This window comes from Pantherophis guttatus, chromosome 1 (genome assembly GCF_059756535.1).
Source record: "Pantherophis guttatus breed Tessera chromosome 1, ASM5975653v1, whole genome shotgun sequence".
Classification (NCBI taxonomy): domain Eukaryota; kingdom Metazoa; phylum Chordata; class Lepidosauria; order Squamata; family Colubridae; genus Pantherophis; species Pantherophis guttatus.
In genome coordinates, this window is record NC_142063.1 from 326,437,995 (window position 1) to 326,450,793 (window position 12,799).

A 12,799-nucleotide genomic window follows, 5' to 3' on the forward strand; every position below is an offset into this window, starting at 1 on the left:
AGAGAAAATCCCACGCGAAACCAACCCAGGCCCTTCGCGAAATGAAGGAAGTTCGCAGCTGCCCGTACACGTGTGTGTCTCTCCTGTCGACCCCGGAAGCAAATCGCCCTGCCCGGCTGCTTTACGCTACCGATTGCTGCCAAGGGGGCGAAGGGATCGCCCTCTGCCCGTGTCAATGTTCTTCTCTCCCGCTTTGCTCGCCAGTTTCTTGCCCGTCCTGTTGTCTCCCTGGGCGGTGACCGGGAGCCGTTCGGAGCGCCCCGGTGAGTTCCCCCCCCACCCCCGCCGCGGCTTCTTCTTCTTCTCCTTTTCCCTCCTGGGTTAAAGGCTTGGGTTAAATTGTCTCTTTGGGGGCAAGCAGGGTGCAAAACCTTGAAAAAAAAACCCTTTTCTCCTCCCCACCCCCCGAATGTTTTTGCCAGGAAGAATCGAGACCGAGAAATAATTCTGTAGAATAGAGCAGGGGTCTCCAAACCTTGGCAACTTTAAGACTTGTGGACTTCAACTCCCAGAATTCCTCAGCCAGCAAAGCTGGCTGAGGAATTCTGGGAGTTGAAGTCCACAAGTCTTAAAGTTGCCAAGGTTTGGAGACCCCTGGAATAGAGTGGAACTTGCTTCAGGCATAGGCATGCTTAGGGCTGGTGTGCCTGTTGAATTCCGATTAGAATTAAATTGGGATCCATCAGAAGGAAGGATGGTACAACATACCATCATTTCCAGGTTTTTAGGCTGCTAACAGTAAAACAATGCAGCAAAAATAGCCAGCACCCTGTGAATCCTAAATATTAATAATTTTATCACGGCTTTAAGCTTTTAGTGTACCGTTATGGGGAAAACAGCTCTGTATTCAAGCAGAGACAGCACTACTCCAGTATTTGAGGGGCTGCCACAAAGAGGAAAGAATCAAAATTTATTTTTTCAAAGCACCAGAGGACAAGAAACAATGGACGGAAACTAATCAAGGAGAGAAGCAACCTGGAATTAAGGAGAAACTTCCTAACAGTGAGGACAATTAACCAGTGGGACAGCTTGCCTCCAGAGACATTCTAGGTGCTTCATCCCTGGAGGTTTTGAAGAAGAGACTGGACAGTCACTAGTCTGAAATGGTATAGAACAGTGGTTCTCAACCTGTGGGTCGCGACCCTTTTGGGGGCTCGAACAACCCTTTCACAGGGGTCGCCTAAGACCATCGGAAAACACATATTTTCAATGGTTTTAGGAATAATTTTATGGTTGGGGGTCACCACAACATGAGGAACTGTATTAAAGGATCACGGCATTAGGAAGGTTGAGAACCACTGGTATAGAATCTCCTGCTTGAGCAGGAGGCTGGACTAGAAGACCTCTAAGGTCCCTTCCAACTCTATTCTGATTCAGAGTATACTTAATAACGTGTTTCCAAAGAGTATAACTTCAAGGAAATTTCTTCTTTTTTTATGACATGCTGCAAAACCTTTCCACTTGGAAGTTATGTAGCATGAATCCTGTTAAAACTTGTAACATTCCTAAAGCCCTGATGATTTTAGAATGGAGGTTGCCCATGTTATAGAATAAATAATGTAAAGTAAGTATTTTTATTATAAATAATTTGATTTATATTATATGAATATGAAATATATTATATTTGATTTATACTTAATAATGCAGGACAGTCGGTAAAATAGAAATATCCAAATAGATAATGATAAAGCAAAAGCAAAATGTATAATGTATAAAGGTATTGCAAATTCTTGCTTTTAAAAAATACAGTACTGTCATTTGAAATAGTTATTGCATTTGAATCTAAGAAAATAATAGGGAATGTTGGGGAAAGTATACATGAGATTGTGCTTTCTCATTTGTTAAAGTTTTCACATTTTTAGAAATAGCTGAGAACCGAACATACTATTTTGTATGTTCGGTTTTGTTTTGTTTTATTTTTTTCCACTGGCCCTACAATTTTTTCTGCTAGAAGTCTTACTGCAGCCCTCAAAATGTCATTCAAGACTTCCTGTGACTGTCCTCAAAAGTTGAACCCCTGACCTATAAGCAATATTCACACCACACATTAGACTACAACCTTAGATTAGCAAAACTTAATTACTGTGTTCATATAACATGTGCCCGGTAAATAAACCAAGTACTAATCTGTTTTCCCCAAAATAAGACATCCCCTAACAATAAGCCCAATCGGGCTTTTGAGCACATGGCAATAAGGCCAAGCGCTTATTTCAGGGTTCAAAAAAATATAAGACAAGATCTTATTTTCGGGAAAACACAGTAGCTTTACATGATGGGTGATTTAAACAGCAAGTTAAGGTTATGGAGTCTTTTCCATGTCAACTAGATCACAAACTGCCAACCCTTTTGAAGCCTTCTGTGAATCCAGCTGTTATCTTCTGAATTTCCTCCTTTCATTCTTCTTTGTAAATGGATCCAATCTGGGTCGGTCATTGGGACTGGAGGTTTAGTCTTCCGAGCTTTCGGACTCATGCTAGAGCCCATCCTCAGGGAATTTCTCTCTCACCAGAATGTGAGAAAGCTTGGAAGACTAAACCTCTGGTCCTAATGACCAATCCAGATTTGATCCTGTAACATTATCCTGGGATACGTATATTTGCCTTCATTCTTTGCTACTAACATTCTTGCTGCTAATTTTAACTCTTCTCTCAGCTTTCGGGAAAGATGAAGGTACAGTACAGCTGCCTGGTGGGAAATTGGAAATCAGAACCAACATATTGGATGGTAAAAATGAAGACAGATCCCTCAGGACAATCAAACCATTCATTATGGACAAGTATCCGGTCACCAACAAAGACTTCAGGTAAAGTTCACATTCCATGTTAGCTGAACATAGTTTTTGACTGGCGGTAGTTTCTCTCTTATTTAATAATACAAATATTTTCACTACCATTTTGGATTGCATTCACAACTTGCAGCTTTCTAACAATTCCAGGTCAGCCCTTCAACGTAGACCAGATGAGGAAACAAACTTTACAAGAAGACTAGAACTATGCACTACTTTGTTAAGAAACTCCTCAAAGTTTCAACAGCACAGTTCATGCTGCAGTAAGATTGTGGCAGGATATTCTTGAGGACTAGAATCATGCATAAAGAGTTGTCTTAGCTGGGTGGTGTAAACAGAGTGCAGATTTGGGGTTGATGGAATGTTAGGGAAGGTAAATTTCTGATACAGCTATTTTGTGGCGAAGTCCAATCTGGGAGCAATTTAGTAAGTAGTAAGAAACAACAATAATATCCTCAGTGCCAACCTACTCTCTCTATGCAAATTCCTTCACACCCTGGATTTCCTAGTTGCTTTATTTTCAGAATATCATTAGGAAAACCAATACATAAATAGTTTGCAAAGGCTAACACAAGAAACCAGTGCTGAATGAGAAAGGGCATAGTGCATTGTGGTTAGTTGTAGATCATATGTGTTCCCGCAGTCCTTCTCTTTGGGTCCCTCAAATCAGAGGTGAAATGCTCCTGGTTCGGACTGGATCGCCTGATCCGGTAGCGATGGTGGTGGGTGGTTCAGAGAACCGGTAGCAAAAATCCCTGTGCCCCCCACCCCATGCCCAGCACGATCATCAGAGGCTGTTTTTTTTAAACTTTTAAAAGCATTTTTTCTACAACCTCTTCGGCTGAAAAAATGCTTTTAAAAGTTTAAAAAAAAGTCTCTGATGATCGCGCGGCTCAGCTGGGATCGTCAGAGTCTTTTAAAAGTATTTTTTTACAACCTCTTCAGCCGAAGAGATTGTAGAAAAAATGTTTTTAAAAGTAAAAAAAAAAAAAAAAAAGTTGGCCATGCCCACCCAGTCACATTATCCCCACCAAACCACGCCCACAGAACTGGTAGTAACAAATCTTACATTTCACCACTGCCTCAGAGACCTCAAAATTATGTCCTAAGATATTTGCAGACACCCAAATTACAACAGTGCACTTTCCCACTGATGTTTTATGGGAACAGAAAGAACTAGACATATCGGACATTATGTAAATGTATAAAACTGACAAATGAAAACATAGGGCACCATCAATTCAGTTCCCATTCCAGGTGATTTCAGCACATCATTGTCACATCCCCTGCACCCTTCTCCTGCCAGAATTTTAAAAGCAGAAGCCCCCAGCCACAAAATTGTCGAGAGATCTCCAAAAATGACTGATTTGGAAATCAGTTCTATCTTTTGGGCACAGGGAATTTGTGAAGGACGAGAAATACAAAACGGAAGCTGAGAAATTCGACTGGAGTTTCGTCTTTGAGAATTTTGTCCCGGAAGAGCTTAAAAAGAAAGTGACGCAAAAACTAGAGGTAAAGGGCTACTTTTCAATATTTTGGGAGAAAGGGGTGATTTTGATCAACCTGCCTTGCTTTCCAAACTCCAGAAAGTCTTACAGTTCATAGATTACTCAGCACCAATTTACATCAGTAAACGGGTCAGTCAAGTATTGGGAAATAGAGTGGTAAGAGGGTGATTTCCCAGGGAGAGAAACTACAAGTAATAAATTCTAGGAAACTATAATTCTAACCTGAACTGTCATGAAGTGAGTTGATCTATCTCACCTAATGTAGCTTCTGTAGCTTGGCATCTTTTCAGACGTCCTGCCTAAAATTTTGTGATCTGAAATGTTCAGCCTGCAAAGTATAACTTTGATTTCTTATTGCATATATCTTCTATTGCTTCTAGTTTGGCATGTCAAGTCCTTAGGGCTCTGTATCTTTATTGAGCAACAAGCTTTAGTGATCTCAGCAACTAACATTACAACACTTTCCAATGCATTTGAAATCATAAGGGCTAGCACCATCGTTTTCTTTTAAAATGGATTTTTTCATGAACCAAGATTTGTGGTCAAAGTTTACACCATCCTTCTTCCTTTGAAAAGGATTGTCTATCCAATGTTATTCTAAAAATGGGGGACAAATGTATGTTATTTTGGTGAAGAACGGAATAGTTCATAATTGGGATTTTTAAAATTGTTGATTACATTCTACTTTTATTCTTCCCTTTAGTCAGCACCATGGTGGCTTCCAATTGAGAAAGCATTTTGGAGACAGGTGAGTCTTTACTAGAGGACAAGAGGAATATAGATGTTATCAGAGACATGATTTGGGTACCACAGTGTTGATTAGTGAACTGGATACAGTAGTAATCTGGGCTGACATCCAAGATGCATAACATTAGTTGGGGCCCTCTGCATATCCTGCCAATAGAAAATATACAAAATGTTTTTGCCAGCGCTAGAAAATCCACAGTGCCCTTAGATCATATCTGCAGGCTCCCCAGATGACATCTGAAAATTAGTCCTTTTTAAAGGGCAAAATAAAAATAAAAATCAGGAGCTCACCACATCTTGTGAAAATTTGATATATTTTTTTAGATTTTAATGAGATTTCTAGTAAGAAATTATCTGTTTCTGTTTCCAGCTGAGTGTGCCCAAGATCTTTGAGAATGAGACTAATGATGTCTCAAGGTAGTTTGGACATTGAATTAATTAATCTGTCTTTAAACGCTTGGCACCTGAAAATGTTGGTAGACCCTGCCTTGCAGTAGCTTTTTAGGCGTGTAAATTTAATTTAGGGATTTGAGAGAACCAGAACCCCCCAAGGGAATGGATAACCCCAAGAAACTAATTTGGTCTATGGTGGAAAGGCCAGATCACAGTTGGGTTTTGATCCAGTTTGTGCAAAAAAACAATTTAGAAATTCCTTGGCATATGCAGAGATCAAATTGGCTGAGCATATGAGGAAGATCCATGCCCTTGTTTATCTTATGAACTATTGCAAGATTATCTTTGTTGAGGTTTAGAAAATCTAACCTTTGACTTTTCCCCTAGCTGCTTCTTAGCTGGCTGTCATGCCATCAAATCACCCAAATTCTTGCTCAGCTGATTGTGGTAACAACAGAGTTTGTTTTTTCCTCTTCCCTCCTTGTCCTGTTTCCTTATGTCTCATATCATTTAGATTATAAGCTTCAGAAAGCACCTCACTACTGTACAGAGATTGCAAGGCATTCTGAGAGCCTTTTTAAAGAGAAAAATGGATAACAGTGTCTTAAATAACTAGAATCCTTTCCCATCTTCAGCCTTCAGGTCCTGGATCCAGCATCAAAGACAGGCTAGACTACCCAGTGTTACACGTGAGCTGGAATGATGCTCAGGCTTTTTGCAAATGGAAAGGGAAGAGGCTACCAACAGAAGAGGAGTGGGAGTTTGCTGCTAGGGGAGGCCTGGAGAGTACGTAAGCAAGGAACCAAAGTGGTCTTAGATCCATCACCATAGCATCTAGAGCACTGCTTCCCAAACTTTTTCCTACATCACCCAAAACCATTTATCCGAAAGCCCTTTTTACCCAGTGTAGGTATAAAACAGTTTAAGTCAATTTAAATGTCCCTGTTGTAATTGGGTAATGGATTGGGTATGTTGTTAGCCAAAGAAAAGCCACTTTTACCCAATTTGGGGTAATTTACCAGGTTTGGAAAGCATTGATGTAGATCAAGATTCTTGCCCTTTTAATCCAGGCAGGCAGTCTACAGCAGTATTTCTCTACTAACAACTTTAAGATGTGTGATTTCAACTTTCAGAATTTTCGAGCCAGCATTGGGCTGTTCCCTCTCTTTACAGAGTGGAGAGATTGGAGAAAAAAGGATTACAAGAGAGTAAGCAAGCACACAATGGGGCATATACATAGAAAAAAATGCCGTGGCACCAACAGCCCTAAGTGTGCTATTCAAATAGCATATTTAGGAGTTTAGACTTTAATAATCAACATGCTTTTTTAATGTTTGATATTAAAGACAAACCGCTCCAGGGTCAATGGTTGAAGGGAGGAAATTGGCATGTTTAGAATTGATAGTGTGGATTGACATTACCATTCTATTTTATTCTTTTCTTTCCCTTTTTGGTAGACAGATTGTATCCTTGGGGAAACAAATTCTTAGCCAACCGCACAAACCTCTGGCAGGTAAGAGACCAAAACTGGAATTTTTACTTTTACAAAATGAAAAAATGATTTTTTTTTATTTTTACAAAATGAAAAGCTAAAGAGGATGATGAAAATGACAAAAATGGTTAAAGAGAAAATCAGAGCAAGAGAAAACCAATTTTTTAAAAAAGGCAGTAATAACCAGGAGACAGATTGTGTGCATGTATGAATGAGTTCATATGTAGTCTTGACAATAAATAGGGATTCGCAGGCTCAGCGAACTGGTTGTTACCGGTTGAATCCCACCACTTATTTCATTGTTTCACGGGCTGTTCAAGACTACTCTTGAACTATGACACACACACGCACCTGAATTTTGGCACCCAGTTTGGATTTGTTGTCTTATTTACCTTGGTTGTTCGCATATTTACCTCCCTTTCTCTGCACAGGGCAACTTCCCCAAAGTTGACACAGCTGAAGATGGCTTCCGCGGAGCATCCCCAGTGGCAGCGTTCCCTCCTCAGAATAACTATGGTAAGATTACAGGTCTTAGTCATTGGAACTTGTCAGTCTGCGGATGCTGATGTGGAATAGGAAGCATTTTAAGTAAAGGTTCTTGAAAGTTCAAGGTTTTAGTCCTCTCTCTAGCAAGCTAAATTGTCTTCCTAACACATAGTTGCATTTTACAAAGTTCTGTGGATAATACAGGTGGATCTTGCTTAACGACTGCCCTGTTAAATGTCTGTTCAAAATTACAATGGCCGAATAAAAAGTAGCTTTATGACCAGTCCTCGCCCTTATGGTTGTTGCGGTATCCCGTGATCACATGATCACTATTTTTATGCTTCAAAGCTGACTTCTGACAAGCAGAATCAATGGAGAACTTCGCAGTAAAATTGCAAGTTGTGGTTATATGATGTCACAACGACAGCAAGTTATTAATTTAATGGAAATGACATAAATCCGACAGAGTTACATGATATTTTGCTTAGTGACAGAACTGCTGGTCCATATTGTAGTTGCTATGCAAGGACTATCTGGATTGGAACCTCCAATTGAGTTTGTGATATGAGTGCAGATTTAGTTCTAGAAAATATGCCAGCATCAGTTTTTCAGAAACCTTGTAGATACATTTTTCTACTTATTTGCTCTTTTTCTTTCGGATTTTCCAGAGCTCATATATTTCTCTGCAAGCAGTTTAGAGGCTTCCCCAAGTGAATTACTGTCTTTGCTGTATCACAGGCTTATACGATTTGCTAGGAAATACTTGGGAATGGACATCCTCAGAGTATCGTCCAAATGGTCCTGCATCCCGCCAGCCGGGTCAAAAGATGCGTGTCCTGCGAGGAGCATCCTGGATCGATACAGTGGATGGCTCTGCCAATCACAAAGCTGAGGTTACAACCAGGTATGCTGGCAGGTGACATCTTATCAGCACCTTCTCCTCCAGAATTTAAAACTTATAGTCTACTGCAGAAGCACAATCAGCAGAAGCCATCAATCTGACAAAAGTAACAGCACACTATTGTGTAGCAAGTCCTGCCCCTTTTGTATGTGTGTCATAACATCACATAGGCATTTTAAAAAGGGTGGAGCTTCTGGTATAACAATATGATGCTGCTTATGTCATTTGTCAGAAGTAGCCAGGGCTGCCAAGATTTCCAGTGATGAAAAAGCTAACTGACTTTCTACCGGCAGCAAGAGACATTGTGACTGAAAGCAGCAGCTGGATGCTGAATTCAGACCACTGAAAATTCCTTAGAAAGGAGAAATCTTGAGATTGTCCATACAACTGGGGAAGAGACTGAAAAAGCAAGAATGCATCCTTGTTCTGACCCGGCTCCCAAAAACAACAAGCCCTTTGTATTTAACGAAATGTTCCCTTTATTAGGAGCGCCAGCAACCGCTCTCTCACAAGAGGCTATCAAGTCTCTAAGTCCTGTGGAAAGTGACACTCGCTCCCTTTCCCCCTAAATTAGTCCCAAAACACCAGGAATCAATCTCTCTCTCTCTCTTCCTACATTTGCAAAGGAAGTCCTGGAAGGCGCGCTCACATTCTTCCAGCAGCAGAGAAATGCACACACATGCTCAGCAGGTGCTGCAGATTCCAAGAAGAATTCTGACAATTTCCAGACAGGATTCGGAAGTGCAGGCTATCAGTGGCTGACCGGCAGGGAGATGAATAGTTGTCTGCCACTTCTATTCATCTCTGCCCCCTGCCTTTTATCCCCTGAGCAAGGGTGGGGCTTCGCTAGCAGCGATGGCTCTTCCGTCCCAAGGACCGTCCCACGGATTTTCACTGCTCTCCTCTCCTCTGCCTTCTGCGCATCTGCATGTCATGCAGTGGACCCAGCTGTTCCTCCTCTTCCTCATCAGCCACCTCCAGTCCTGGGAGCCATTGACTCTGAGGGCTGATGGACAGTCCAGGCTCTGTCTCTGTCTGTCTCTCTGCCAGCTCCATTCCCTCTTCCCCCTCGGAGCTCTCAGGTTACCTTGATGCTGGCCCCGACTCCCATTCATCCTCCTCATCTGATTCAGCTGCTGAAGGGGCTGGCAGCTGACAGGCTACAACAATCCTTTTTATAATTTATTATCCCTGTTAAATAAACATTTAACATTTACTATTGCCTAATTAATTGGGAATTCCTTTTTAAACTCACCAAGAGTAAACTGATTGAATGAACTAAATCCCACTTTCTCCACTCTGGCATTTTTCAGGTGTATTTAGATTGCAACCCCTAGAATTTCCCAAGCAGAGTTCTGGTTATAGTCCTAAAACATGGGAAGAGAAAAAAATTAGGAAGGCTGAAGGAGCTCTGGATTTGGGCCAGATGACCCAGGAGATCTTCTGCTAAAACAAACTTTGTTCCTCTTAATCCATAGGATGGGGAACACTCCTGATTCCTCTTCAGACAACTTGAGCTTCCGATGTGCCAGCAGCCTCGTCAAGCAGCCAGCGCAGGAAGCTGTCGGCAAAAAGGCTGAACTTTGAAGCCAACATTAAACTCTTCTAAAAAGACCCAGATCTTTTCTCCTATGGAGATGGGTCAGCCTGCATCTTTGTTGGCCAGACTTTGGGTATTTTTTGAATGGTTTTGATAAAGGGCAATGTTAATGCTTGAAAGTTAAAAATGAACAAAACCTTCCTACTGGTTGTAATTGTAATACAGCTACGCATTGTTTGATATTTGCAGATTACTGGTTTCATTCTGGAACAATCCTGTGCAGGAAACCATTGTGCTATCTAAAGTGAGATTGGCTGGGCTCATTCATTTCTCTAACCAAGGGGTGTCAAACTCGATTTCATTGAGGGCTGCATCAGGGTTGTGTTTGACCTCAGGGGGCTGGAGTGGGTGTGGCCAGGGTGGGCGTGGCCAGCTCAACATCACTCATGTAGGGGGCACCTATGGTGGCCCGAGTGCTCTGCCACAGAAAACAGGTTCCCGGCGGCCTCCTGTAACGGAGCTCAGGAGGGCTGCTGTTTTCAGCTGTGACAGCCTCCTGCAACCCTCTGCCAGCGAAAACCGAGCTCGCAGTGCTCCCGAGCTCCGTTTTCGCTGGCAGAGGCACTGTGGGCCATTCCGTTGTTTCCGGGGCGCTCCCGCGGGCCAGATCTAAGCACCTCGCGGCATTGAGTTTGCCACCCCTGCTCTAAGCCATGTACAGTATTTGTTTTTGGTATAGCATTTTGAATAAACCCATCTGTTAAGATTTGCAAGCTTTAGCTTGTGGCCAGCATGCTGTGTTGGTTGATTAATTTAAGAAACCATAGTTAAGAAAATCATGGTTTGGCAGAATGAGTAAGGAGCCTAGGAGCCGCAAGGGGCATGGAGAGGGTGCTGTGATGTCATTGGCACTGCCCACACCCTTTGAAATATTGCTTAAACCACAGTTGGCATTCTTCATACAACACTGTAAACCAAAACCAAACCAATCATATTATGATTTAGCACTATGTCATAATCCAGCCACTAATTCTTTGGATTTTGAGATCCCTTCCAGGAACTGCTTATAATTTCCCCCTCCCCTCCCTTCCCCTCCCCTCCAGCACGACTCTGCCACAGTTTTAAGTGAGACAGGATCATGGCCAATTTGGGATAAGGTTCTATCAACTTTGGATGAAATTTGAGAATCCACATATCACAATTCAGTTGGTTTGAATAAAGAAAACACATTTATTGTTTGTTAAATATTTTTTTAAAAAATCATGTGCAGCTGCAATAAATAATAATTCCATAACACATCTATGTGGCGTTTGAGTCATGACAACTGGATTTCTTTTCTTTTTGCTGCTTTGAAACGTTTTGTTGCTTATCCAAGTAGCTTCTTCAGTCTGAACAAGTTAACAGAATAACAAAATAACAGAATAACCGAGTTGGAAGGGACCTTGAAGGTCTTCTGGTCCAACCCCCTACTCAAGCAGGAAACTCTATACCATTTCAGACAATTGCAGTGGTAGGTTGCCCCCGGTTCGCACCGGTTCTATAGAACTGGTAGTAAAACCAGCGGGAGGCTCCGCCCACCGTCCCTGACGTCATCAAAATGCTTCTGCGCTTGCGCAGAAAAGGGCATACAACCCCGTTGTAAACTGGTAGTAAAGGTAAGTAGAATCCACCCCTGGACAAATGGCTGTCCAATCTCTTCTTAAAAACTCTCCAGTGTTGGAGCACCCACAACTTCTGGAGGCAAGTCGTTCCACTGATTAATTGTTCTAACTTTCAGGAAATTTCTCCTTAGTTCTAGGTTAAAGTTAAAGTTGCTTAGGGGGACTCCATAGATGTCCTCCAGTGTGGATTGGAGGACATATATGTGGTCCCCCTAACCAACTTGCTCAGACTGAAGAAGCTACTTGGATAAGCAACAAAATGTTTCGAACCAACCAAAACAAGTCCAATAGTAGTTGACTACTACTACTATGGCAACTACCTGGATGACTGAGAATCTTCATCAACATAACTCAGCTATGTGTTAATGCTAGACGTTTATCTATCTTCCTTGTTACAGATAATGGAACTGCTTATATTTGATGTTTTCTTTGCCTACTTCTGCTGGATTGGGATGTGTTTCATTGCAGTAATGGCAACCTGGATCTTAACATACAGTACATCAGTGAAGCATGGCAGCAACTCTCCCACCCCACCAGCAATCCACAATAGCTGGCATTCAAAACTAGGCTGGCTTGAAACACGGAAGTTCCATTTCAGACATCATGCCGAATACATCCTCCATACTTTGAATGGAAGATTTGGGTTCTAAGCAGGGGTGAAATCTAAAATTTGTTACTACCGGTTCTGTGGGTGTGGCTTGGTGGGGGGATAATGTGACTGGGTGGGCGTGGCCAACTTTTTCTTTTTTAACTTTTAAAAGCATTTTTTCTATAACCTTAAGAGATTGCAGAAAAAAATGCTTTTAGAAGCCTCTGATGATCAGACAACTCAGCTGGGATCGTTAGAGGCTTTTAAAGGCATTTTTTTTTCTACAACCTCTTCTGCCAAAGAGGTTGTAGAAAAAATGCTTTTAAGATGATCCCGGCTGAGCCTTGCGATCATCAGAGGCTTTTTTTTTTTTTTTACTTTTAAAAGCATTTTTTCGGCTGAAGAGGTTGTAGAAAAAATGCTTTTAAAAGTTAAAAAAACAGTCTCTGATGATCGCAAGGCTCAGCTGGGCATGGGGGGGCTCAGGGATTTTCGGTACCGGTTCTCCGAACCACCCACCGCCATCGCTACCGGATCGGGCGATCCGGTTCAAACCGGGAGCATTTCACCCCTGGTTCTAAGACATGCTACCTTGGCATCCTGAATCTAACAGTAACAGGATACCCCAAAAGCAGAAATCCCCACTTTCTCCAATGTTTCCTTTCAAAAAATTAAATAAGATAAGACTGTGCTGAAC

At 41.8% G+C, this 12,799-nt stretch overlaps 1 protein-coding gene across 1 annotated transcript; it reads left to right on the plus strand.

Moving 5' to 3' along the window:
• The first annotated feature begins 36 nt into the window (after window positions 1–36).
• Window positions 37–11,150, plus strand: SUMF2 (sulfatase modifying factor 2). Its single transcript, XM_087889066.1, has 9 exons — window positions 37–263; window positions 2,653–2,803; window positions 4,183–4,297; window positions 4,997–5,041; window positions 6,069–6,219; window positions 6,891–6,946; window positions 7,357–7,441; window positions 8,150–8,315; window positions 9,791–11,150. Exons 1-9 carry the CDS (start codon window positions 176–178, stop codon window positions 9,897–9,899), a joined length of 966 nt encoding a protein of 321 aa, XP_087745192.1. The 5' UTR covers window positions 37–175; the 3' UTR covers window positions 9,900–11,150.
• The last annotated feature ends 1,649 nt before the right edge of the window (window positions 11,151–12,799 follow it).

What these genes read in the sequence shown, in the direction of transcription:
- SUMF2 (XM_087889066.1), top strand. Translation starts at nt 176, where the DNA reads ATGTTCTTCTCTCCCGCTTTGCTCGCCAGTTTCTTGCCCGTCCTGTTG. An exon ending in TGCTAGGGGAGGCCTGGAGA is followed by an intron (nt 6,220 to 6,890) that starts GTACGTAAGCAA and finishes CCTTTTTGGTAG; the next exon opens with ACAGATTGTATCCTTGGGGA. An exon ending in CCCTCCTCAGAATAACTATG is followed by an intron (nt 7,442 to 8,149) that starts GTAAGATTACAG and finishes GCTGTATCACAG; the next exon opens with GCTTATACGATTTGCTAGGA.